Raw genomic sequence first — 24,294 nt, forward strand, 5'->3', positions numbered from 1 at the left:
GCCAATATTACATCACTGCGATCTTTCTAGATGTAACCGAAACTCTTGCATGGAAGCTTTGCAGGCGTTTTATAGAAAAACCTCGTTCCCTTGGAACTTAGAAATCGCATTCTGCTTGTGCAAGTAAGCGCTTCCGTAACTTTAAAACACTCTTTTATGTAATATTACATTTTACAGGAAAACTGACAATAAACAAGATACATGTATGCTGGCACAGCAAAGATTACACCCCGTTTGTGCACAAAGAATTGAAGGGTCTCCTCAACCTACTTGCCTTTCAGTGGCCGAAGTATGTCGCGAAGATAAAGAGTGCAGGTTTGTTATCTCTAAAATAAAACGAATCGAGTGTTACAATTTTGTATATAGATCTAGATTGGAGTACTACGAGCAGTCTTGCGCCGTAGACAGTGTCACGAAAAAATGTGCAGGACCCCCATCGGAGTGCAGGGCTGCAATGTTGGGCATACTGGGAACAGACTTGCGAACAACTTGCGCTTGCAAAGGAACAGATATGACCCAATTATATGAGTGCTTAGGCTGGCAAAGGCTCCTCTGGGTTAATCCCTGCGTAGGTGAGTGCTCACAATTCCATTATAAACAAAAATAATGAAACACATTCTATGTGCCGCGTATACGTAAAACGGGTTACCTTGTCAACCCAAGCGGAGATAAAACTCTTTACAACTCGAGCAGTCTCAAGTTGTACGCCAAACGTTTTAATTAATTATTAATTAAACGGATGCACGCCCAAATTAATCATACTTCTAGATACCCTTTCACTACACGGCTTGCTTTTGTGTACATTTTTCACAGTGGAAATTCATATTCGCGCCTAAATGAAATGGAACATGTAAGGGGTGGTTTAACATATTTATTTCTTTTATTTATTCGCTGCATGTCTTTCTGAGCAACCATATTAGTTTTACAAAATGATCTAAAGAACACTCGTACTGTAATGATTTATCTTTATTTAAATATAATAATAAAGCTACATTTTGATGATATCAACAGGTTCGACTCTAGTCTTCCGACTTGTAGCTACTAACTAATCATAAGCAATAATCCTTCCTGTATGCAACTATTCAATATTATTCCGTTGAACTCTTTAGGTTCACAGTACAGACAGGAAGTGTGACATAGAAAATAAGCATATTAATTTTGGGTTACCACCACACGCTCTTCGTTAAAGAAAATAGTATTTTCATGGTGCACAATGGAAATTCTATTTTACTACTTCATTAAAATTCTATACTAATACAATTTATTCAGTTACAGTAATTGCACTATTCTAATTACTACATAATGTTACATTGTACCTACTTATCTAAGAATAAAATGGTTTTGTTCTATTTTTATGAACAAGTAATTCCTTGCCGTTTTTTTATAATTTTAACATTCGGCTCCTTTTCACTTACCACCACATACGGGCCATCGTAAATGACAGATAACTTATTCCCTACTTCACTTTTAACTAATAATTTGTCCCCTGGTTCATAACTAATTGGCTTAATCTTTAAATGATACGTTTGTTTACGTAGTGTCTTACTTAAAATTAAATTTTCACGTGCGTCAGCTTACGCTTTCTGCAGTCTATACTTAAATTCTAAAGGGTAGTTCATAGTTATACAAAGGTTCAATCTCACTCAAGTTATTTGGTATAGCGCACACTTTCCCGAATACAAGTACGAACGGAGTATATCGCGTTTCACTTATTATACGAAAAACAATAATAAGGTATCCACGAACTCCAAGCAGTTTTTTTGATTTTGAGTTTGAATCCTTAAGTAAGCATTTAATACTTTATGCGAATTTTCCATTGCGCCTATGCTTTCATGATGATACGCAGTTGAATTAACTTTATTAGTTTGCAAAAAAGCTTGCATATTTCCGTCATTGTAGTTGAAATAAATTCTGACCCTTGATCGATTGCAATTTCTTTGGGAATTCCGTATCTAAGAATAAAGTTTTCAACGAAACTCCTAGCTACAGCATGTTTAGACTTTAATGGATACGCTTCTGCGAATTTTGACAATTCACATTGCAAAGTTAAAATGTCAACAAAATCATGTTCGTCTTTGTCAAGAGGTTCTATATTTAAATAAATCTTTGCAAAAGCTGAATTTGCGGTACTGATTATAGTCATTGGTACTTTAGTATGTTTACTGTGTTTTCGTGCATTTTTTAACAAAATCGCTCACATCCTTACTAAGACCTGGCCAAAAGTAATATTTTTGTATATTATTTTTCATTCGCTGCACTCCAGCATGTCCACTTGTAGGAAGTAAATGAAAATCGTTTAATATGCATTTTTTTGTATCGTTATTTATGATTCTAAGTCCACCCCTAATTATACGTATGAGATAATAATATGATAATACGTGGTAATGCGTCCGCACTTACATGATTACTTCCTTTTATGTACCTATTCAATCCGAAAATCAAATTTCTCAAGTTGTAATCTAAATTTTGCCAAACGACTATATGGACTAGTATGAGTAAATAAGTAAATTAACGGGTTTGTGATCTGTCAAAATTTTAAATTTTCTTCCAAACAAATAAGGTCTAAAATACTTTATAGCCCACACAACAGCTAATAATTCTTTTTCTGTCGTAGGGTACAATATTCCACTTTTATTGAGAGGACGGCTAATGTGCTTACAATAATGAAAAACTCATTGGACCACTCAAAATGAGAATACTTTCGACATAATTTGTTTTTTTTACTTCGTTTGAATTCTTTGGAATGGGATATTCCTGTAGTGTTTTAATTTTTGCTGGATCGGGTAAAATACCATTTGCGGATATAACGTGACCTAATTATATTTCTTTTCTTAGAAAATTGCATTTTGAAAGATTTAATTTTAAATTAACATTCCTAAGTCTATCTAACACTTTAAGTAAATTTTTATTATGATCTTGTAAATTTCTACCAAAAATTATTAAATCGTCTAAATATACAAAACATCGCTCATAATTTATTTAACCCCGACATTGCTACAGTCATTAATCTAGAAAATGAGCTTTTCATTTTTCATTTGGTACTGACCTTCGTTTGTGGAAAAAGCAGTACAAGGCCTACTCTACTCTCTGATATATGTGAGGAAGTTCTGGTTTTAACTCTAGGTACTTGATAATAACTTTGACTCAAATCTAATGTAGAAAAGTATAACGAACCTGAAAGTGATTCTATGATTTCGGTAATGTTCCCTAATGGAAATTTGTCGTCCTTAATTTGCTTGTTAAGCAAGCGATAATCTATTACAAGTCTCCACTTCCTTTCACCATTGCTGTCTAATTTTTTAGGTACTAGCAAAACTGGCGATGAAAATTCACTTTTAGCCTTTTCTATTATATCATTGTCGAGCATTTTACAAATTTGTTTATTCAACTCAGCTTTTTGCGAATATGGAACACGGTAAGGTTTTACGTATATTGGCGTCGAATTGTCTTTTAAATGTATTGATTGTTGATATAAATTGGTTACTGAAAGTTTGTCTTCCGGCGAATGAAAAACATCACTGTATTTTGCACAAATCTGTTCAATGATCGTTTGCTCTTCCAAATTTAAACCGTTTAAATTTAAAAGACTGAATAATTTCTTAACTCTACTGGCAGTGATTTCACTTGGATGAATTTGACAGGCAACATATAAATGATTGTATTTTCGGTGTAATATTTTTTAACCTTACTTGTTTCTCTTGTGTTTAAAATTTTTATGGGTAGTTTACCATTTTCTGGTCTCACTATTGTTGCTGCTAAATAAACACCCTCACATAACTCTTGTGAATTTACTACGAAATCTCCTACAATCTCATTGTCGAATTTTAAATATTGAATACTTTCGCATCGAGGAGGTATAATACAGACGTTTTGGTCATTTTCCCTATGTAACGAAATTGAAATCTCCTGATGATTATTTACTAAACTTAAATTACTATTTTCAAAATTAATTTGTGCCAAATATTTTTTCAAGAAATTTTACCCCAAAATTCCGTCAGTTGAACATGGTAAGCGTTTAAATACATAGAATTTTTGTTCAAAATATACATTATTAACTTTCAATCTTAAATTAACAAAACCTTCAGCGGTCAAATTTCCTCCAATACCTTTAACAGTTAAGTACGTTTGAATTTAAGCAATTTACTTTTATTGCACATAGGATTGCACCCGTGTCAACTAAGAATTTACGTTTTTCGCCAAATAAGTGCATTCCAATTCAGTGTATTAAATGAGTATATTATTTCGTTATTGGTCTCGAAAAAACTGACTGGTACTTTGAGTATTTTGTGAATTTGTATTAAGTGCTGTTGTCGCACTTTCCGTATTTGTTTCTTCTGCAAAATAGGAATAATTCTTTCCAGCTCGTCCTTGATGATAACTGAAACCTCGACCTCTGGTTACACGACCCACATTATTACCTCTTCCGCGTGAGTAATTTTTCTCGGCATTTTTATTATTGTATTCAGAGTTATTTTTATAGAACTGATGGTTATTTTGATTGTTTCTAAACTGTGAATTCGTAAAAGTATTGTAATTGTTTGTATTCCTCCCATTATTGAAGGATTTATAAGGATAACGTTGGTTACCTCGCTCGACGTTGTGAATAAGACATTACCTATTTGAAAGGCTTGGTTATTGTGGGATACACTCTCATCTTGCGCTCCCCTTATTGCGTCTTTTAAAGAGCTATATACTCCCTAGATGCTACGATGGTACTCAAATTTTGATTCCGTAAACCATTGGTGAACTGTTTTATTGCAATACTTTCAAATGCTGCGTCATTACCATTGGTTTGCGAAATTGTGAGATCAACAAAAAGTGTTTCTAATTCTTCACCAAACTTTTCAAATGACCTGTCACCTTGTTTAACGCGCAATAATTTTGTTTGCAATGCAGTGTCCGATTTTCGTGTCAAAAAATGCTTTTTAATGATTTTGCACACTATCATAATTTGTAGACATCCGTATCTTTGCGCTGGGCAACAATCGCGTTTTTAAAACAAACTTTATTAAATAACGTTTGCCCTAAACATTAAGCATTGACTCGTACAATTCGATTGCGTGTATAAATTGTTTTGTAGTACATTCCTTCTTATTGTCCATAACAGACAACAAACTTACTGCCGTTTTTAAGTCAAAAGTGGCCATAGTTTTATTAGATTTTGTTTCTACGTCCGGAGGCAAAAAATTTAAAATTTCGGTATATAACATGCGTATTACTTATAAAATTTTGTATAAATGAAATTTCCTCACTACTAAACTTTACTTTTTATTCTTACTTGAAATTCTGCAGCTAATTCTTTAACCTTACTATAAATTAAGCTTGCTTCCTCTACTTTTGTGATTAAATTTTCACCCTTACGTCTCTCTGGACCTATTTTTATTAAATACGTTCTGATTTGCTTTAGCTCATTAAAATATTGAATTGCCTTGTTTGTGTCCATTTACTTATACATAAAGTAGAAAAGACAAATCTGTACCTATTACTTAATTATATCTTATGTATCTAGCATTTACCAAATTTTCTTCCATTACGCAGTTTGATTTTTTCCTTTTCACTAACACAACATTCACTCGAAGTCGATGAGGCTGTCGCTCGAGATGATGATGCAGCTTCCATCTTCCATGGTTAATTTCATCCTTTCTTCCGGATGGGGCCGTATTTTATGTTAAGGACCCGTACTTGGCGTACTTGTACCAGTCCGTAGGCGGTGGAAGAGCTAGGGTATCATCCCTCAACCAAAACCGGTACGAACAACATTTCGGGGGGGTTAAAGTTTTGTCTTAAGCACCTACATACCACGCGACGGCCCTGTACTGTGCTACTACTACTTACTGGTTTGCAGTTTAAATATTACTAGTACCTTAAAGCCAAAATAACCACTGCAATCTTTGGTTACATACTGTCTTTAACCCTAAAAATCGGTGAGAATTTCGAACCCCACCATATAAAGGGGGCGGGGGGAGGGCATTCTGAATCACCTATATGTTAGTCAGTCGGAACATGGTGAGCGTTCCAACACTGAAAAATTTACGAATGCGCACTGGAAGGATATCCGTAATTTTTTCAAAATGTGAATAAATTCTCTAAATTGGATTGGATTAGATGTGTCAAAAGCGGCACACCATGGACCCTCATGGTTAAAATACCATTGTATTTCTTAATTTTACCGCTATCTTACCATACGACTTGGAAACAAACAGATTCGGATTTTCCAGGGTGTTAGTAATCTAGAATGACTTGTTAGTAAAAGAATAAAAACAAAACGATGAATGAAACGCCTTTGAAAAACTTTCTAAAATATGGGCCAAAATTAGGGTTGCCAGATCTGAAAATCACTTATAGAGGAGAAGTGAGACAAAAATATAGGAGATTGAGAAAGTATATAGGAGACATTTTTTATTACAGAACTCTTTAATTTACAATGTATTATAATCATATTTTTATCTACGTATCATAATCTACATTTTAGTTTCATATTTTTGACTTCTTTGGGCGTTTAACAGTACCGATTTTTCATTTTTTATATAATTATAAAATTCCTTACAGTCAAGTTCAAAATTTAATGTAATCAGTAACTCTGATTTTATTAAGTCTAGCGATGATTTGTTCCGTACATCCGTCCATTTGTTACCCATAATGCTAAAAATTCTCTCAACATAGGCCGTAGTGACAGGAATACTTAGTATAAAAGACATTAAAGCGCTGAGATTGGGAAGATCGTTACTATTTTCTAAAATATGCAACCATTTTTCAGAAGTTGGAAGCCCAGTAAATGTGTCATCCTTATTTTTTAAACCCAATATATTGTTAAGAATCCCTACCTCATCAAACAGAGAGTCCATATCTAATTTTATAGTATCTGGTATTTTTTGCGTAATTGCAACAATGTCATCAAAATTGATAATGCTTTTCAAGTTTAATTTTGATAAACAATGAAACCATCCATTATCACTAAGATCAAACCATTTCATGATGTAAATAAAGGCACGATTAATAACATGTACGAAATTTTCTTCAAATTTTTGAGATTTATATGGCTCTAACTTTTTTAATTTTTGAGTAACGATATAACCAAAAAATTTTTTGTCCCTACGCTCTGTAAGCTTGCTTATCAATATTTTAAAAATCTCATACACATCAATTACAGATTTCATTATTGTTAAATGTTATTGTTACTTGGAAATATAGGAGATTTGTATTATTTTAGAGGATATAGGAGATCTTTCTAAAATAGAGAAGACTCCTATTAAATAGAGAAGGTCTGGCAACCCTAGCCAAAATCGATATTTATTTTACTGTATGAAATTTTAGATTTAGAACTAAATGATTGACGAATTCAAGGTCGGCTATGAAACACATTTTTATATCTTTCGATAGGATGTAGTCTGAAGAAATTTTTGGCTCATATAAAACTGCCTTTTTCTATTCACAATGTAAATAACAAAGTGGTGTGCGTGTCAGGTGAAATCATTTATATGCTCCGTTTATTATCAAAGAAGGCGGAGAAAGCCATAGGGTGACTTCAGTTGCTCCATCAGAAAAGGGTCCTCGGATTATTTATAATTTTAACGAAATTACCATGTATTTTTTGCAGACCTCTTACTTAGATCAGACTGCACGCAATGATATATATGTTCTATAATGCTTTCTTAAAAATTCATGTTTTCAAATGGTGCTCGCTGCACGCACGGTGTATGTGATTATGTGCCAGATAAGCCATTTTTGTTATCTGAAGTATTTACAAGGTTAATATAATGCAAGAAAAATAAAATGGTAATCGTAAACCAGATAAATATAAAGCATTCATGTAGGGGTGAAACGACACTTTTCATCATTCTTCGTGTTAAGTGATGTTCAAACAACAAATTAGCTTTTTTCGAATTTTGATCGGTTAGATTACGTAATAAATTACAAATTAATACGCTGCCAGCGAAATTAATAGATGAGCTCATTTTTTCGCGAGAGAAGGTGGAAAAAGCTATTTACGTAGATCGTGCGCTTCTGAACCCACTTAAAGGTAATTTCGCCAAACAAAGTGTTATTTATTTGAAAAGCTCTACGATGACGTAATCCAATTTCATGTGTTGCCACATTCTAAAACGCGCATTTGTTAACTCACAATTAGCGTCTTAGCGGTCTCTCGTTCTAAATTTTAAACTTAATTTAAAAATATGATTGAAAAAATATATAATTGTATGTACTTTGTCGGTTTACTTTTTCCAAAATTCAATTATTTCCGTATTAATTTTACGCCGAAATTTGTTTAACGTACTTAAACGGAAAATATCGCTTAGGCTAAATGGAATTATCACTTTGCAATGGAACAAAAATACGACGGCCGGAAGTGTAAATTAAGTTTTTCTCAAAAGATGGAAGATATCGAAGGTGGAATATAAAGCGAAACACCACTACGAGAGAATTAGGTCGCATTTTATTTTAAATTCTTGTCAAAATGTACACTTAAATCCCGGTATTTATTACATTTTTCAAATTCACGTTTTCTTGTGATCTTGGTCAACTTGGCAAAGCAGCTAATTTACTTTACCTTTTAGTGATCGACTCGGTATAAATGGTTTAACGTGAAGCTCATGTCATGTACTTGAAGCAAAATTAAAACAGGAATTGCGTTGTCATTAATTGTAATTGCTGGATGCTATTCATATTTCATGATTTAAGGTACAAACCAGAACTAGCAAAAGTTTTTGGTGTATTGGTATACCTTTACTACAAGAAGAGTGATATAATGATAAATTTGGTGTAACCTCTTCATCTTACCCCTGTACTTGCCAATTTATTTAAAGTTTTGCGAGATCCCGCAAATTCCGTGATCCCGCGGGATTAACATCTAACAATCCCGCAAATACCGGAATTGAGATTTTGCTGCGGGATTGCATTCCCTACTAGAAACCAATTTCGAAAGAAAATTCAAAGGACTATAACTTTTGAACTAGTAGCCCAATCTAGGAACTGTTTGAAATTATGGATTCTACAGGCCACATTCTATAAGAAAATTTTTTTTTCCGGTCGATCTGAGCAATTTTTTTTTCGGAGCTCAAAAAAAGGCAGTGTATAACCTTCCTTTTTTACCAAAAATCGACTACACCAAAATTTCTCGGGAAAACTTTTTCTTATTAATTTGGATGCGTAGAATCCAAATCAATTCGTACTTTTTCGATCAGACTTCTCAATCAAAAGTTATAGACTAGAAACCAATTTCGAAAAAAAATTCATAGGGCTGTAACTTTTGAACTAGTAGCCCAATCTTGGAACTGTTTGAAATTGTGGATTCTACAGGCCACGTTCTATAAGAAAAATTTTTTTCCGGGTCGATCTGAGACAATTTTTTTTTCGAGGCAAAAAAAAGGCAGTGTATAACCTTCCTTTTTTCCAAAAATCGACTGCACCAAAATTTCTCGGGAAAACACTTTTTCTTATTAATTTTGGTGCGTAGAATCCAAAACAATTCGTACTTTTTCGATCAGACTTCTCAATCAAAAGTTATAGACTAGAAACCAATTTCGATAGAAAATTCAATGGGCTGTAACTTTTGAACTAGTAGCCCAATCTAGGAACTGTTTGAAATTATGGATTCTACAGGCCACATTCTATAAGAAAATTTTTTTTCCGGGTCGATCTGAGACAATTTTTTTTTCGGGGCTCAAAAAAAAGGCAGTGTATAACCTTCCTTTTTTACCAAAAATCGACTGCACCAAAATTTCTCGGGAAAACACTTTTTCTTATTAATTTTGGTGCGTAGAATCCAAAATAATTCGTACTTTTTCGATCAGACTTCTCAATCAAAAGTTATAGACTAGAAACCGATTTCGAAAGAAAATTCAAAGGGCTGTAACTTTTGAACTAGTAGCCCAATCTTGGAACTGTTTGAAATTATGGATTCTACAGGCCACATTCCATAAGAAAATTTTTTCCGGGTCGATCTGAGACAATTTTGTTTGAGGGCCTCAAAAAAAGGCAGTGTATAACCTTCCTTTTTTACCAAAAATCGACTGCACCAAAATTTCTCGGGAAAACACTTTTTCTTATTAATTTTGGTGCGTAGAATCCAAAACAATTCGTACTTTTTCGATCAGACTTCTCAATCAAAAGTTATAGACTAGAAACCAATTTCGAAAGAAAATTCAAAGGGCTGTAACTTTTGAACTAGTAGCCCAATCTTGGAACTGTTTGAAATTATGGATTCTACAGGCCACATTCTATAAGAAAAATTTTTTTCCGGGTCGATCTGAGACAATTTTTTTTGAGGGCCTCAAAAAAAGGCAGTGTATAACCTTCCTTTTTTACCAAAAATCGACTGCACCAAAATTTCTCGGGAAAACACTTTTTCTTATTAATTTTGGTGCGTAGAATCCAAAACAATTCGTACTTTTTCGATCAGACTTCTCAATCAAAAGTTATAAACTAGAAACCAATTTCGAAAGAAAATTCAAAGGGCTGTAACTTTTGAACTAGTAGCCCAATCTTGGAACTGTTTGAAGTTATGGATTCTACAGGCCACATTCCATAAGAAAAATTTTGTTCCGGGTCGATCTGAGACAATTTTTTTCGAGGGCCTCAAAAAAAGGCAGTGTATAACCTTCCTTTTTTTACCAAAAAATCGACTGCACCAAAATTTCTCGGGAAAACACTTTTTCTTATTAATTTTGGTGCGTAGAATCCAAAACAATTCGTACTTTTTCGATCAGACTCCTCAATAAAAAGTTATAGACTAGAAACTAGGGAATGCAATACCGGGATTGCGGGATCTCGAAATACCGGGATCCCGCAGCATTTTTGCGAGATTAATCCCGCACATAAATGGAGCGGGATCCCGCGGGATTTGCGGGACTGAGGAATTTGTCGACCAAGGGGACAACTCTGTTTACTTTGTTAATGAAACTGATAACGGCGAATTATTTTTTAAATAATTGTTAAACTTTTTTCGTTAAAAATGTACTATGATTTTTGAGGCACTTTAGAAGACTTTTTGTGCTTTACAGGTAAGGTTTTTTGAGTTCTAAGTTAGGCCGAAGGTACCTTTTTGTTAAATATTGTGATAATTAAGGATTTATTTTAATACAGACCGCACAGAATTGCTTATTTGCCAATTTATTTAAAGTTTTGCGAGATCCCGCAAATTCCGGGATTGAGATTTTGCTGCGGGATTGCATTCCCTAAGCGCTTCTAATTGTTGAAATCCTAAGAGTTTCTTTCTTGTTATGCTTTCCATCGAGATACGTAATGCTGACAGACATCTGGACAGGATTGTAAGTGCTCTAAAGAGCACTTAAATACCGTGCATGTAAATTTCACTAGATGTAATGGGGCGTCGTCAATCCATGTCTTTACCATACAATACATTTCTGATACGAATGGACTAGGACTCATGTCATGCTTGTCATTGAATTTTTAAAGGATAAAACTGAGAAACTGCTTCCGATGCTCCTTTTCAATATTACATTCTGCACCGCTTGAGTCCTTCTTAAAATTGTAATTTACTGATATGAATTAGTTTGGTGTTTACCTCCGTGCTGTAAAACTAGCGATTTAACACTTAAAAAAGCTCATGTTATTCCCGTACCCGTACGCAGTAAACCTACTTTTTAAAATGGCGTTTAGTTCCACCTTTACTAGTTCATGTGTTTTTTTAAATATCCGAATATAAAACAAAGTTAGTATACTCCTTTCACAAAATTATGTCATTTTGTCTTCTGTTCTGAGTATTGAGACTCCTTCGACAGGTGGATGGGCGAATATTTGATGCATTTTGAATAATCGGCCAAAAAGTGTTGTTTCATTTTTTTGTGATTTGACTACCAACATCCACGTCGAACCTTCGTACCTACCTACATCTAGCAAATAATTCTTTTGGTAATAATTATTATGGCCAACAGTTTCACCTGTTGCTTACGAAACTTCCGAGTTGGAAACGTCGTCCTCTAGATTCAAAAACTTTTCTTGCTCCGCTTCATTTGCCAATTAGTCCGGCCTTCCCGTTTGCAGATTTGTGTAACAATATTGGGCGATACTTGAAAATTTTTAGAATACCTCGCAGATTCCGAGAATGTGCAAGTGCGTTTAAGGGCAGAAACAACCCCTTATGAAATATTGTGAATTGGCTAAGATATTTTAAATTTAAAGAGTAGTATTTATTAATACAAAAAAGTGTGTAAAACTAGTTCCATCCCCTAAGTTATTACTTATTAGAGGTTGAAAATATACAAATACGCCATATATTAGATGCCGAAGCGCTCGATTTGTCATTTTTAAAATAAGACGGAGTATGGCCATTTGAAATAAAGGGCTATAAATGTTAATATTTTTCCAAATAGTATAAAAGCAAACACATTTTTCAAAAGCAAGAATAATCATGAATGTTTATAGATTTTTATTAATGTTTAGATACAAATAAAATAGATATAAACAAACCACGTTTAAAGAAACATCCAACATCTTCAAAAATGCTTCATCCGTCAGTCCAAAGATGCTTCGTCTGATGAATCTTCTGAATCCAAGTTGGTTTCCTCTAAAACCCCGACATTTGCATAAAAATTACATTACCTTCAAATTTAATACTTCGTCAGGGGTACAGGGAAGATCACAAATTATGGATTCAAATTCACCACTAACCACCCATATTGCGATGTTGGTGGTAAACATGAATGGGGAAGTATGTCTCAATGCCATTCCATGCACTGATATAGCCATCTAAGTTTTGCTGGTTTTAAAGCTGCTAGGGTGGGTGGCATATTGTCACTGGAACATTGTTTTTGAATCCTTTTTTGAAATTGCTGTCGCTTCTCTAAGAAGATCTGCGAGGATTCATGGCTCAAATTTTGAAACTTTTCTCCTTGTTACAAAAAAACACATTTTTTGTATAGGTACGTCTTGCTTTTGCTTCTCGTAAAAAAATCCGTAGTAGTCTGTAGTTGATCCTCACCAAACGTTCATTTTTTCCTGTCGAGGGTTCCATTCTTTATTCTTGATCAGTGCGGCTGCCAAGTTCCTGTAGGTCGCCTCCGAGCACCAATTTTCCTGTGGTCCCCACTCCAGTAAACACAAACAGCACCTGTCACTATCAAAGTTTGTTTCACACTTAGGTGCTTTATGGTGTTCATACTTAAAATGTATTATTATTAATTATGTCCAAAGTTTTAGGGGAACTTCACCTGAAAAAAAAAGAAAATCAGTCACTAAGAAATAATCTAAGAGCTTTTCCAATTTATTTTATCATCTAAGATAAAAAGCTCCACTTTTTACATAAATATGTAACAAGTGAAACTAGGTATATTGTATTGAAAACTGTAACATTCAAATGTTGGTTATAATGAAAAATAATACACATCGCTTACTTTATAATAATTTATTTAAAAAATGGGGTTGGTAAGAAAACTACATTTGTATGTATTTACAATTATTTATTTAAGAAATGGAGGTGAGGGACAAGATCGAAACAAAAAAGAAAACTTTTGTATTTTAGGGGTGAGGGTATGGGTGAGTTTCATCCAACTGTTACTCCCGCAACAATTTTTATTTAGATTTAGTCACTTTTTAGGCCATACTCTCTCTTATCTTAAGTAAAAATAACTATTTTTTAATTATGCAACAATTTTTGTACATAATTTTGTGTTATTTCATTTTTGTTCCTTTAGGGATGCTAAGGGGGTGAGTTATACCTCTCTGCCATATTTGTTAAAGACGACCCATCAATGTTCACATTCTACAAGATTTTCTGAAAATTTTGAGGTAGTGCATATTTCAGTGGGTAATATTCGTTACCAATATGCATTTTATTTGATTATTTTGGGTCACTATAAACAATTGCAAATGAAACTCTTGAATATGTCGTTCATTACAAACCACACTGTCGTAAAGTTTAAATATTTTTCAGTTGAGGCTCAAAAAGATTTTCATCGTAAAAAAGCGGAAGAAAGGGCGGTAGTTGAAACAACAGTTCCAACGACGACTACGACAACGAGGCACACACCAGCGCATAATATCATGGAATATCCCATGGAACAAATAACTGTAGTGAGTTATACACAGGCTTCCGTGCAAACTCGAGGAAGTACAGCGGCCGAATACGTTGCTCCTCCAATCGCACCCACAACAACTACGACCACAACCACTACAACACGCACAACGACTACAACTATAGGAACTACTACAGTTCCTCCAAGTAAGACAAACAACTTCGTTCAAATTCAAACTGAAGTGCACTTTTAGGGTATTGCATTTTTCAAAGGCACGACTTTCCCGACCAGTATATCAAAGAGGGAACTCTTAAAAGGGTAAACAAGCGATAACACTTCTGTATCGGCTTCTATCACTTATATCTTCCAGATTTATCACGAAGACGAATCGGATTGTTCCGAAATATGTAAATGTGGTAAACCGGAAGAATTAGTTTGTAAGACGATGTGTGTTGATCGAATGCCTTGTAAATCAGAGTTTGCGTTTTACAATCACGCAGCACCCGCGTTTCAGGCGTACCGTGGTAGATGCCTGTGCTACTCTGGGCGGTTTATTTGTATGAAACCGGCACCTGGTGATTACAACCTACCCCAAGGGATTTTCCTGTTCCTCGGTTATAGCGAGGTTGATGAGCAGCAATTAAAAAATCACACGGAAATTGTGGTACAAGACGTAGTCCATGCCTTACAAGAATTTATTTTACGCGAAGCTGTTAATGGGGTAATTTCTATAAGTGTGTGGTAGTCTTTTGGGCTAATTTCGCAATTTTTTCAGACTCTCTGCGCGCTTCAACTGTACAACGTTACAACAGAAAATGTCATAATAGCCGGAAAACTGTCTTCTGACGAGGTCGACTATAACATGCTATCGCCCAAAGAAAGTTTGGCGAAAGAGAAGGTACGTAAATCTTCGACGTTAGGCTCTAATTATACACTTAGCACGGCATTGATTGCGGATGAAATTAAAAGCAGTTGAATTACACGAATTTACCGTAACACTTTTTAATGAACGTGTGTATTTTAAGACCACGGGGATGCACGCAATATTGATCTTTCTAAGAAACCGCTTGCATGTGTTTCAACAGAATGGATACCATATTTTAACATAGTCAATGAAAATACAAATCCGAATTTAGGGCCCAATCGTTGCACTTGCAAGCTCATTATCTGCCGCTTGAGAGGGATATGTTTCCATTGATTAGCATCCTGTTTCTATATCGACGGAAGTAAAGTTTTCCCATTATCATGCATGTATTGACTATAAATTACGGAATGTTATCGGCATTAACCCCTATGTATACACCATGCCGCCGATATAGATAACACAACAAAGTGATGACGCCGGCGACGGAAAATATTCTTACCTTTAGGTATGTTGCGAAGTTGTGTTTGCTTCATTCACACCCTCCTTATCCTTCATATCGGTTTGACCACAATTCAAAAATAGTGTCCTTTTCTTATTCCTACGTAATCTATTTTACGTCTTGGCCACCAGAGTCCTACGTGTTTTTATAAACTTAATCAAAATATTTGCAAGAGGGTAGCGATCGACAACTACTTATAGGTCGCATAAAAAAATTAGATGTCTTTCTTCCACCACTACCACGTTCGTTTTCGCCACTAAGGGTTGTAATTGAAACGATAAACTGCTTAATCTATCCTCATGACTCTTTTGGTTGTCGAAAATATGGCTCACTAGCTTAAACATGTTTTTAGCGCATTTTTGCAAAAATTTTTTTTTGTAAAAAGTAGCTTTTAATCTCACTTTGGCTGGCTGCCTGGCTGGCTGGCTGGCTGGCTGGTCGGCTGGCTGGCTGGCTGGCTGGCTGGCTGGATGGCAGTAAATGCGCGCCCGTAGAAAAACGCTTGTAAAAAGACAAGGAGTGTACATGTAACTATCGGGGCCGTGTAATTAAGAACGTTAGGGATGGGGCTACAAGATTTGGAGTCGACGACATCTGGACGCCATCCCCGAGCGTATTATACTAACCTGGAGATTTTTCAGTTTTTATCTATCTTCTTCTACAGTTTTTCTCCGATTGTTTTCAAATTGGTGTCGTCGGGAAGATCTTGTCAACGCGCACAACTCCTGCGTGGCGGAATTTTGTTTTTTTTCCTAGGGGCGAAATAAACCACCTTTTGCGCGGCGCGCTTCGAGGGGTAGTCGACTTTGGGCGCCCAAAAGTTTCTTACAGCGCGAATCGCGGTCTCTCTTTCTCGTGTCACTAATAGAAGGTCGAGCTATGTGAAGTACCCAAAAGTTGAATACGATTTTATGCCGGGATTTTAGCGAAATCTACCAAAATGTGAATTACGAATGAACGGGACGTCGGAACTGTGTATCGACAAAGGGAATGTGGTAACCCCCGACGAGATCTTACTGATGGTGGAGTCGAAACTTCAAATCCGAATTGTTGCGGGTGATCAGAAGTGGGTGTGGACAAAGAGAATATGGTAATCCCCAAAGGATTTTACTGATGGTGGAGTCAAAACTTCAAACGCGAATTGCAAGTGCACGGTAAGTGAGAAAATGGTACCGACAAAGTGAACGTGGTAGCTTTTGGCAAGATCTTATTGATGGTGGCGTCAATATTGGCTAATAAAACACTGATCTGCCACACAAAAATGCGCTGAAGTCCCTTCGATCTCACACGAGGACTTTGATCATTTTTTATAGACAGTGAACCAAGTGCTTCTTCGATTTTTAGTAGAGGGGAGCCTATATCTTTGTTGTTATCAATTTCAAAAAAATATATAAAGGAGAAAGATGTAGGTAATTTAATACCATTTTTTTTTGTATGCGTGATAACCCAAAAAACGACACATTCCATAACACAAAAAATGTTTTGGCTTTAAACGTAATTGATTATGTTACTCTCCATCTCCGCTATAGTTTCCGGGATGTTATATCACGTACAGAGATTTAATTTACATCTACTTACAAGGAAATTCTGATCTACTGGACAACAAAAGCCCGCCCTTAAAATTAAACAAAATTAATTAGAGGTGTCAATTTCTCGTGAAATTCAGTTTTCTCCAGTTGTTTGTTCGAGATTGTTGCCAATTAACTTTCTGGTCAAAGGCATGAAGACAAAAAGATACAGGCGTTAATTAATCACCCATAAAGAAGGTTTCAATTTCCGATGGTAACTGATCACTATTGCATGAAGATCACCACTCACGGGCGTAGGGAATAAGGAGAATTAACAATCTCTGTCTTAATTGGATATATTTAATTATTAAACAGTATACAAAATATTACTTGTAATTGGACACCATATTTAAATTAACGTGTAAACAATCATTGGTAGTGCGGGGGATGTTCCTTGAATTCTCCGTTGGCTCTCTGAATTGGTTTGAAAGAAGCTTTGCTGTTTGATCTCCAAGTTCGATCCAATTATTTTAAGAAAGTCGTTAGTCTCGTTACTCCAACTACCCCAAGTCTACGCAGGTTACATCCCATATTAGTCTTAAGCCTTTCGACTGAGGGGGTTTACCGCCATTTCTAGAGACCCCGAACGACTCGAGTATGGACGCGATTTTAATGAATTTCTGAATAATGGTGTTTAGGTCGCTGTGTCGTGAAAATCTGCCTTTAACTATTATAACTGTCCTTTGAAGGGAGAAGTTTAGACATAAGTCCCAGTGCAGCGTTTACAAAAAACGGGAAGAACTATATCGGCGATTCTACGTAATCCTGTTCTTCCGAATGTTATATGGTAATGTTGCTTGACGCCATTGTGCTTCGTTCAGTGGGAGATTGAATATCAATTACATCTACCAAATAGGGAAACCTCCAAGCAGCGCCAGTTCTGAGAAAGTACGTAAATTTTCGTGCAATAAACAGTTCTTTAAAAAGAAATATGCGACATGGGAATTCATATCTTGTAGTTGTTTCGGCAAAATTTTCACTTGGTGATGTTTCTTTTCGAAGGTTTTTTTAAGACCCTCTTCAAAAATTGGAAAACGAGTAGTTCAAAAATAATCTGTTCAGATTAAAGCTGGTAGTTTCGCCAAATTGAAACTGTGGAGAGCACACGTGTGATTAAATCATAATTCCTTTATTTTCGGAAATCGCGTAGTAGCAACCCACAAATTAATTACAAAGTTAATTAAACACAATGTTCAATTACCCAGTAACATTACATCCATACTGTCAAGGCCATATACGACATATTAATACAATATTTAATAAACACTAAAATTACAATTTGATTAACTGTCGCTCTTTGTGATGTATTTTCCTCTCCTTAAATCGTGGTCAACCATTATTAGTAAAGAAAGATTTCAGGAACGAGCAACACCGTTAGTCTACAGGGTGGTGCCTAGCGCAACGCAGCATAGGGATTTCAATGGTAATTTCTTTATAGTCAATTACTAGCTCCCCTAATTATTTTAGAGCAAAAGTCTAAATAAGTTTTTTTTAGAGAAAAAAACACTGCATCTGTTCATACTTTTAGTTATGATAGAAATATGAAAGTGTCCAGTGTCGGATTAAGAATCCATGGAACTGGGTACTCCCTTCTGTCACTAGGTCACTGTTAAAAAATATTAATAATGCCTCACCCCACCCCAAATTCATAAGCTTTCACTCGACCACATGACATACTATCAATAACTAGGTATAAGGGGAGTTTTTTATGTTTTATACTTAGCTATGAAAAGAAGAACGTTGAGACTTAAGGAGAGGATAGTTAAAACTTTATTTTCCTACAAAAACCCTTGAACAGTAACACACTTATTCCAACTTTTTTCTAATAACACATTTTCTAGGTTGTAATAAAAAGTGACGTTCTTAAGTGTTTTTTGAGTTTTGGAAAATATAAAATTTGTCAATAAGAGATATAATCCCCCCCGCAATATAAAAGCATGTATAATATCGTTTCAGCAATTCAATACCCCTATCAAATATCCTCTCGGTTTGTCCCAAACTACAGCTTTCACCTGCAAACCCTGAACTTTACGTCTCCTTTTCTTCTACAGCCCATGGGCTTCCTTTTGGACAGTCGATCATAGTACGGCACCGCGCTGAATGGATCTTGCACCAATTTCATCCATCCCCAAATGGTCGTGGATGATTCGACGAACGATTGTGTCACAAAACCTTTAAACGACGATCGTTTAACACGAGGTCCTCAACAAGGGTGATATCTTCGTTTGTGATCGCATCCATCGTCCTTCTTGTTCTGCTGTCAGCTTCCAAGCATTCCCGCCCCATTCAAAATTGTTTTGCCCAATCTTTTACCACAAAGCAAGACGGCGAATTTTTCCCATACACCACATCCAAACGATCTTTAATATCATGAGGAGAAATACCTTCTCAATTAAACCCTGCGGTAGTCGCAACTTTTTATTAATCTCCAATCGGTCTCAGAAACCAACTACTTTATTTTAACTAAAAATTTCGTTAATTTTCGTAAATCTGTTTATTGTTTTTATTTAGTATACCATACGACAACATATTAGGCAGAGCTGGGTAATTATTTCAGATAATAGGTATTTAAAATACAAAATACTATTTGCGACTAACGAAGGGTTAAAGAATTTGATCACATTTTTATGATTTCTGACATGGTGTTAAACGAGTGAGAAAAATAATTGACCTAAAGTCGTGTGTTGTTTTTCGAAGTCGGGTTGTGAAAATTTTGACTGGCTGCGATCTCTAGATCTGTTTTCAGGCCGGGAATTTTTTGCGCTACCCTCATATTTAGGCACAACAGTAGAAAGAAGTACGAAAAAAGACTACATTTAAGTGATGATCTTGAACGCGATACAGTAATTTAATAATAAGTGTGCTTGGTATTACGAGTAAACGCTGTGTTTTTTGGTTTACAGGAAGAATGTGCCGAACTGCTAGAATTAGTAAGTGAACGGATCAATTCGCACAATCCCGATTTTAGTTCACACCTACTACTTTCAATATTTAAGATGGCAGAAGTAGAAATAATACAAATAGAAACAAATTCGGCGTCGGACTCGATTCGTTCGAAATTGTATTTAATATTAATATCGCAGATATCGTTAATTGTTTTAGAAAGGCTGGCTGTTAGGCTTTCGTGACATTGACAGTAATGCTATATACTTTTTAAATAAAAAATACGAAACATATCTTTTTACAATGAATTTAGCGAATGTAAATTTAAATAACGTGTGTCGATTGTTATGTTTGTACATTTTCATTTGAATTGTAAATACGCGGTGTAGTATTAGCCAGATTGCACACATTCAATTCAAATTTATTGAAAATATTTGAAATAATTTTATTTTTATGTGTATATCTATCATTACTGTACGTTAAAGCTCTCACTAGACACTACGCACGCTGTTGTGTTTATACGTACCTTCATGTACAACATTGCTTTATAATTCTTAAAATGGTGTAATGTTTTTGTAATTCTAACAATGGCCAATACTGCTTATTATTGTGTTTCATCATTGAATGTAACTTTATGTTTACCAATAGCAAATTGTAATTAATGTGTAGGTACGTACAAAGAGATATACCATCATATCTAGTGTCGACTGGTAATGTTAGGGTCCTTTAGTAATCGATTGCTCATATCACGACTCACCTAAAAAATTAAATTACCGTTACATATTCCAATGTAGTGATATCTTTTTCAATTTGTAACAAAGAAAAGTATCTTGTACAATCTTAAAATGTCTTCCCATGTGAGTTTAAGGCATCGTAACTCCAATGCCAGACATCTAACAGTAGGTTGTCATTTTTAATTGCTTTCACAAATACAATGTCTTGGCTTACATGCTAAAAATGCATATCATGATAGCTTTAATATTTAATTCAGATGACCGAATGCCAGAAATCAATATGTTGATCTTTAATTTAATTCAAGGACTGAATTTAAAACATATCGTTTATAGTAAGTAAATAATTAGTAATCACTATTATAGGTAAAATCATACTAAACCCGGTGATTAACATTGGGTGATCATCACTTGTATGAAGCACACGTAGACACAGTTTTAGATATCACGTTGTTACATATACACATTTTATGCTTAAACTTAATTATTGTTATCCTGAGGGTCTCAGTATTTGTTATAAGACTTTTAGGTACTTAATAGAAATATTAAAGTTCACAAGCACGTTTGAATCCATTTTTGAATGTGATAATGCAAACCTTAGCTAGGACAGCAAATTTCGCATATTAATGCATATGCATAATATACAGGGTGTAAAGTTATTATACCACTATAAATGTATCTAATTTACCATTTGTCAAATAGTGTGTTACATTTGCAAATGTGTTCAAAGGCGTTATCGAGATTGAATTTAATGTTTTGTAAGTATGACTATAGAATTAATCATTGTATTGTATCTATTATAAATCTCGTATATGTCGACCAACACAAACCATTACATGTATAGATATCTCGTGTGAATGTAGCAATAATCGTAAAAATGTAGAAACCCGTCCATTTCCTTTTCGTTTTTGTTTTAAACTATTAAATATGTGTCGAATGAAGAATAGATTCGTCGTGCTTGTGTATCTTAAAAGGTAGATTATAATAGAACCAATGTCTAAATGCAATGTGTATTATATATTTTAGGGATAAATATTTATTTAATATTGTTATACATATAAAAGTAAATATAAGGGTGAGTGAAGCTTTTTAATTACTGCTTGTTCAAATTTCACTGGACATTTACACCATTCGTAGCGCATTTTTTAACTTTCATTTCGACAAAGTCTAGACTACCTAAATGCCTTTTTATCATAATCGTGCTGTGTGAATCCATTAAAATTAGTAAACGGTGATGTCTTGCCTGTATCGGTTTTGTGCTATCCACATAGGTTTACAGCTTGCTATTATGTTAACAAGTGGTTTATATACGAAAGTGCGAGTAGTTGCCTTATATGTTGTCTAATGTAACAAAGGAAATATGTTTTATAATTTGTTGTATAAGTGGTATGTATAATAAATTAGGGTTAAATCACGTACCATTGTTAAAGATTGTTATACAATGATTTTAAATGCCCGCATTGTTTCATTAAAATTTAGATGTAACTAAGTTTCATGTGAGAAATACCTAATTTCTAAGCATAGATAATGTGAAAAATAAATTGTCTGTATAAGACCTGTTGTCACTCAGAGTTTTACAATTATCCACATGAAAGACCTTATTTTACCCTTTCGTACTTTTATAACATAAGTATTTTATATCCTGACCTACATTTTGGTTATTTAAGATATGCTTTTGTTTTTTGAAAAAAATCCACAGTTCACTAGATATGAGCGAAAAACAGATTTAGGGATTTTTCATTTAACTGTTGTAGAATCGTCATTATTAGAAATACAACAAAATGACACGAATAAAAGTTTTAGACATTTTAATGCACATACTAATTTATTTTTAGATCTTACAATTTTTGAGTTATAATACAAACTTTAATTTTTTTTAATGGTAGTCATAGTTGGCTTTCACATTTTTAAAAAGGATAATTTTTTCTCTTTATAACGATATAAGGCTTGCTAAATGTACTTTAACAAATAAACGCCCTGTAGTAATTTTCGTATTATTGAGAGGTAAGTAAACAGAGTTGGCCATGGAAAACAATATGTAGTGAGACAGGTACCTTTCATTTACGACAAAAATTGAACAGGCCAATGTTATCTTCATTTTCAAGTTAAATATTATAATAGACAGTAATTAAGAGAACAAAAATGTTTCCCATGGCAAAATCTGTTTTTACTACTCTTAATAATACAAACAGTTCTGTATCATGTTTATTTGTCAAAGTAAGTACAATGAACCTTATATCATTGTAAACAGAAAAAATGCACTACTTAAAAATGTCACAGCCAACTATGATTACCATTTAAAAAAATGTAAGTTTGCGTTATAACTCGAAAATTATAAAAGAAGAATAAATATTAATAAATGCCTATCTCATTAAGCTGAAAAAAATCTACAATTTTTGTTCTTTGCATATTTCTGTATTTCTAATACTAACGATTCTACAACAGTTAATAAATGAAACATCACTACATCTGTTTGTCGCTCATATCTAGTAAACTGTGGATTTTAAAAAAAACAAAAGCATATCTTGAATAACCTCATTTAACCGAATCTCTATGTCTTATCGTTAAAGTTAAGGGTATAAACATGTTACAGAAAAAATTAGCACTCTTCAATTACTTTCCAATTCTTCAAAAATACCATTAAGTTTAATACCCCAATGTAATACAGTAGGCCACTGATGACCAGAAATATTTTAGAAACATTGGTAATTGTGTACAATTTTTATGGTAAAGGAATAATGATCCGAGGGGGTTTTAGATGCTATACCATGTATCAAGGACTACTTAAACAAGCAAAAACATGCATTGAATTTGGTGAATTTATTGTAATTACGTAGAGTATAAAACGTAAATCCATGCAAATTACGATTTAACATTACCTGCCCGATAATGGTGAGTAATATTCGCTATTAACGTAAGGTAAATTATCAGAAACGCCTACACAGATTTTTGCCTTTATCTTTTGATCTATGTAAATAAGTAAAGGAAGAGATAATATAATGCGTCTCGTGTGTCAAATACAAAATCCTCCTATCTCTTCTTCTACGGAACCATTTTTATTCAATGACGGAACTAAACTTTTCCATTTTCGGTGTCTGATGGTTTAGTATTATTTAAAAAATTATGGATCTACAAGTAATCTAGAGTTTAGCAGTAAGAGTATTTTTTTGTGATATGTCAGATAATCTTTTTCTCCGTTTGTATACAATTTTTCGGGACAGACTGTAGCTCGGACTGTATGGACAAATGAATAGTCAATATAGTTAATTGGCGTAATAAAGTCAATAGTCAATGTCACCTTTCCGAGCTTTTTGAATATCTTGTCCAAAAAAATTGGAAATTTGGAAATCTTGTCGCGCCACCGATAAGATGTCCAAATCATAGTTTCCAAATTGGTTGGATCTTTTGTCGCTTTATTTGGATTTTGCGATAAAAATTGGGAAACGACAAAAAAATCCAAAACATTTGGAAAATTTGTCCCTAAAAAGTTGGAATTTGGATTTCTTGTCGGTCCCCTTTTATTTGATGTGTCCCAGGAAGAGATATGGCACTATATAAGATTTTAAAGACGGGCGTGGTGAAGATAAATAAGTGTGGAGAAAAAAACAAATTAAAATCACTATAAAACATGTCCCACTCGGTGGTTATATGTTTTTTAGGAGCGAATTGTTTCAGGTGCGTCACCATCTATAATAATTATAAGGATTATGTAGGCATGTAGTTAAGTAACATGTACCTGTTTCTCTTTATCTATATCGCACTTACAATTTTATTT

General features: G+C 34.3%; 1 protein-coding gene across 1 annotated transcript; it reads left to right on the plus strand.

Moving 5' to 3' along the window:
* Window positions 1-4: 4 nt before the first annotated feature.
* LOC116166253 lies at window positions 5-20,198 on the plus strand (the record flags this gene model as incomplete). Its single annotated transcript, XM_031481127.1, has 8 exons — window positions 5-123; window positions 178-315; window positions 367-572; window positions 13,892-14,179; window positions 14,227-14,291; window positions 14,344-14,694; window positions 14,749-14,871; window positions 19,809-20,198. Coding segments are annotated over 8 exons (1,515 nt in total), but the record flags the coding sequence as incomplete, so codon positions are not given.
* Between the last annotated feature and the right edge of the window lie 4,096 nt (window positions 20,199-24,294).

The sequence above is a fragment of the Photinus pyralis genome, unplaced genomic scaffold, assembly GCF_008802855.1.
Source record: "Photinus pyralis isolate 1611_PpyrPB1 unplaced genomic scaffold, Ppyr1.3 Ppyr1.4_LG3a, whole genome shotgun sequence".
NCBI classification, from domain to species: domain Eukaryota; kingdom Metazoa; phylum Arthropoda; class Insecta; order Coleoptera; family Lampyridae; genus Photinus; species Photinus pyralis.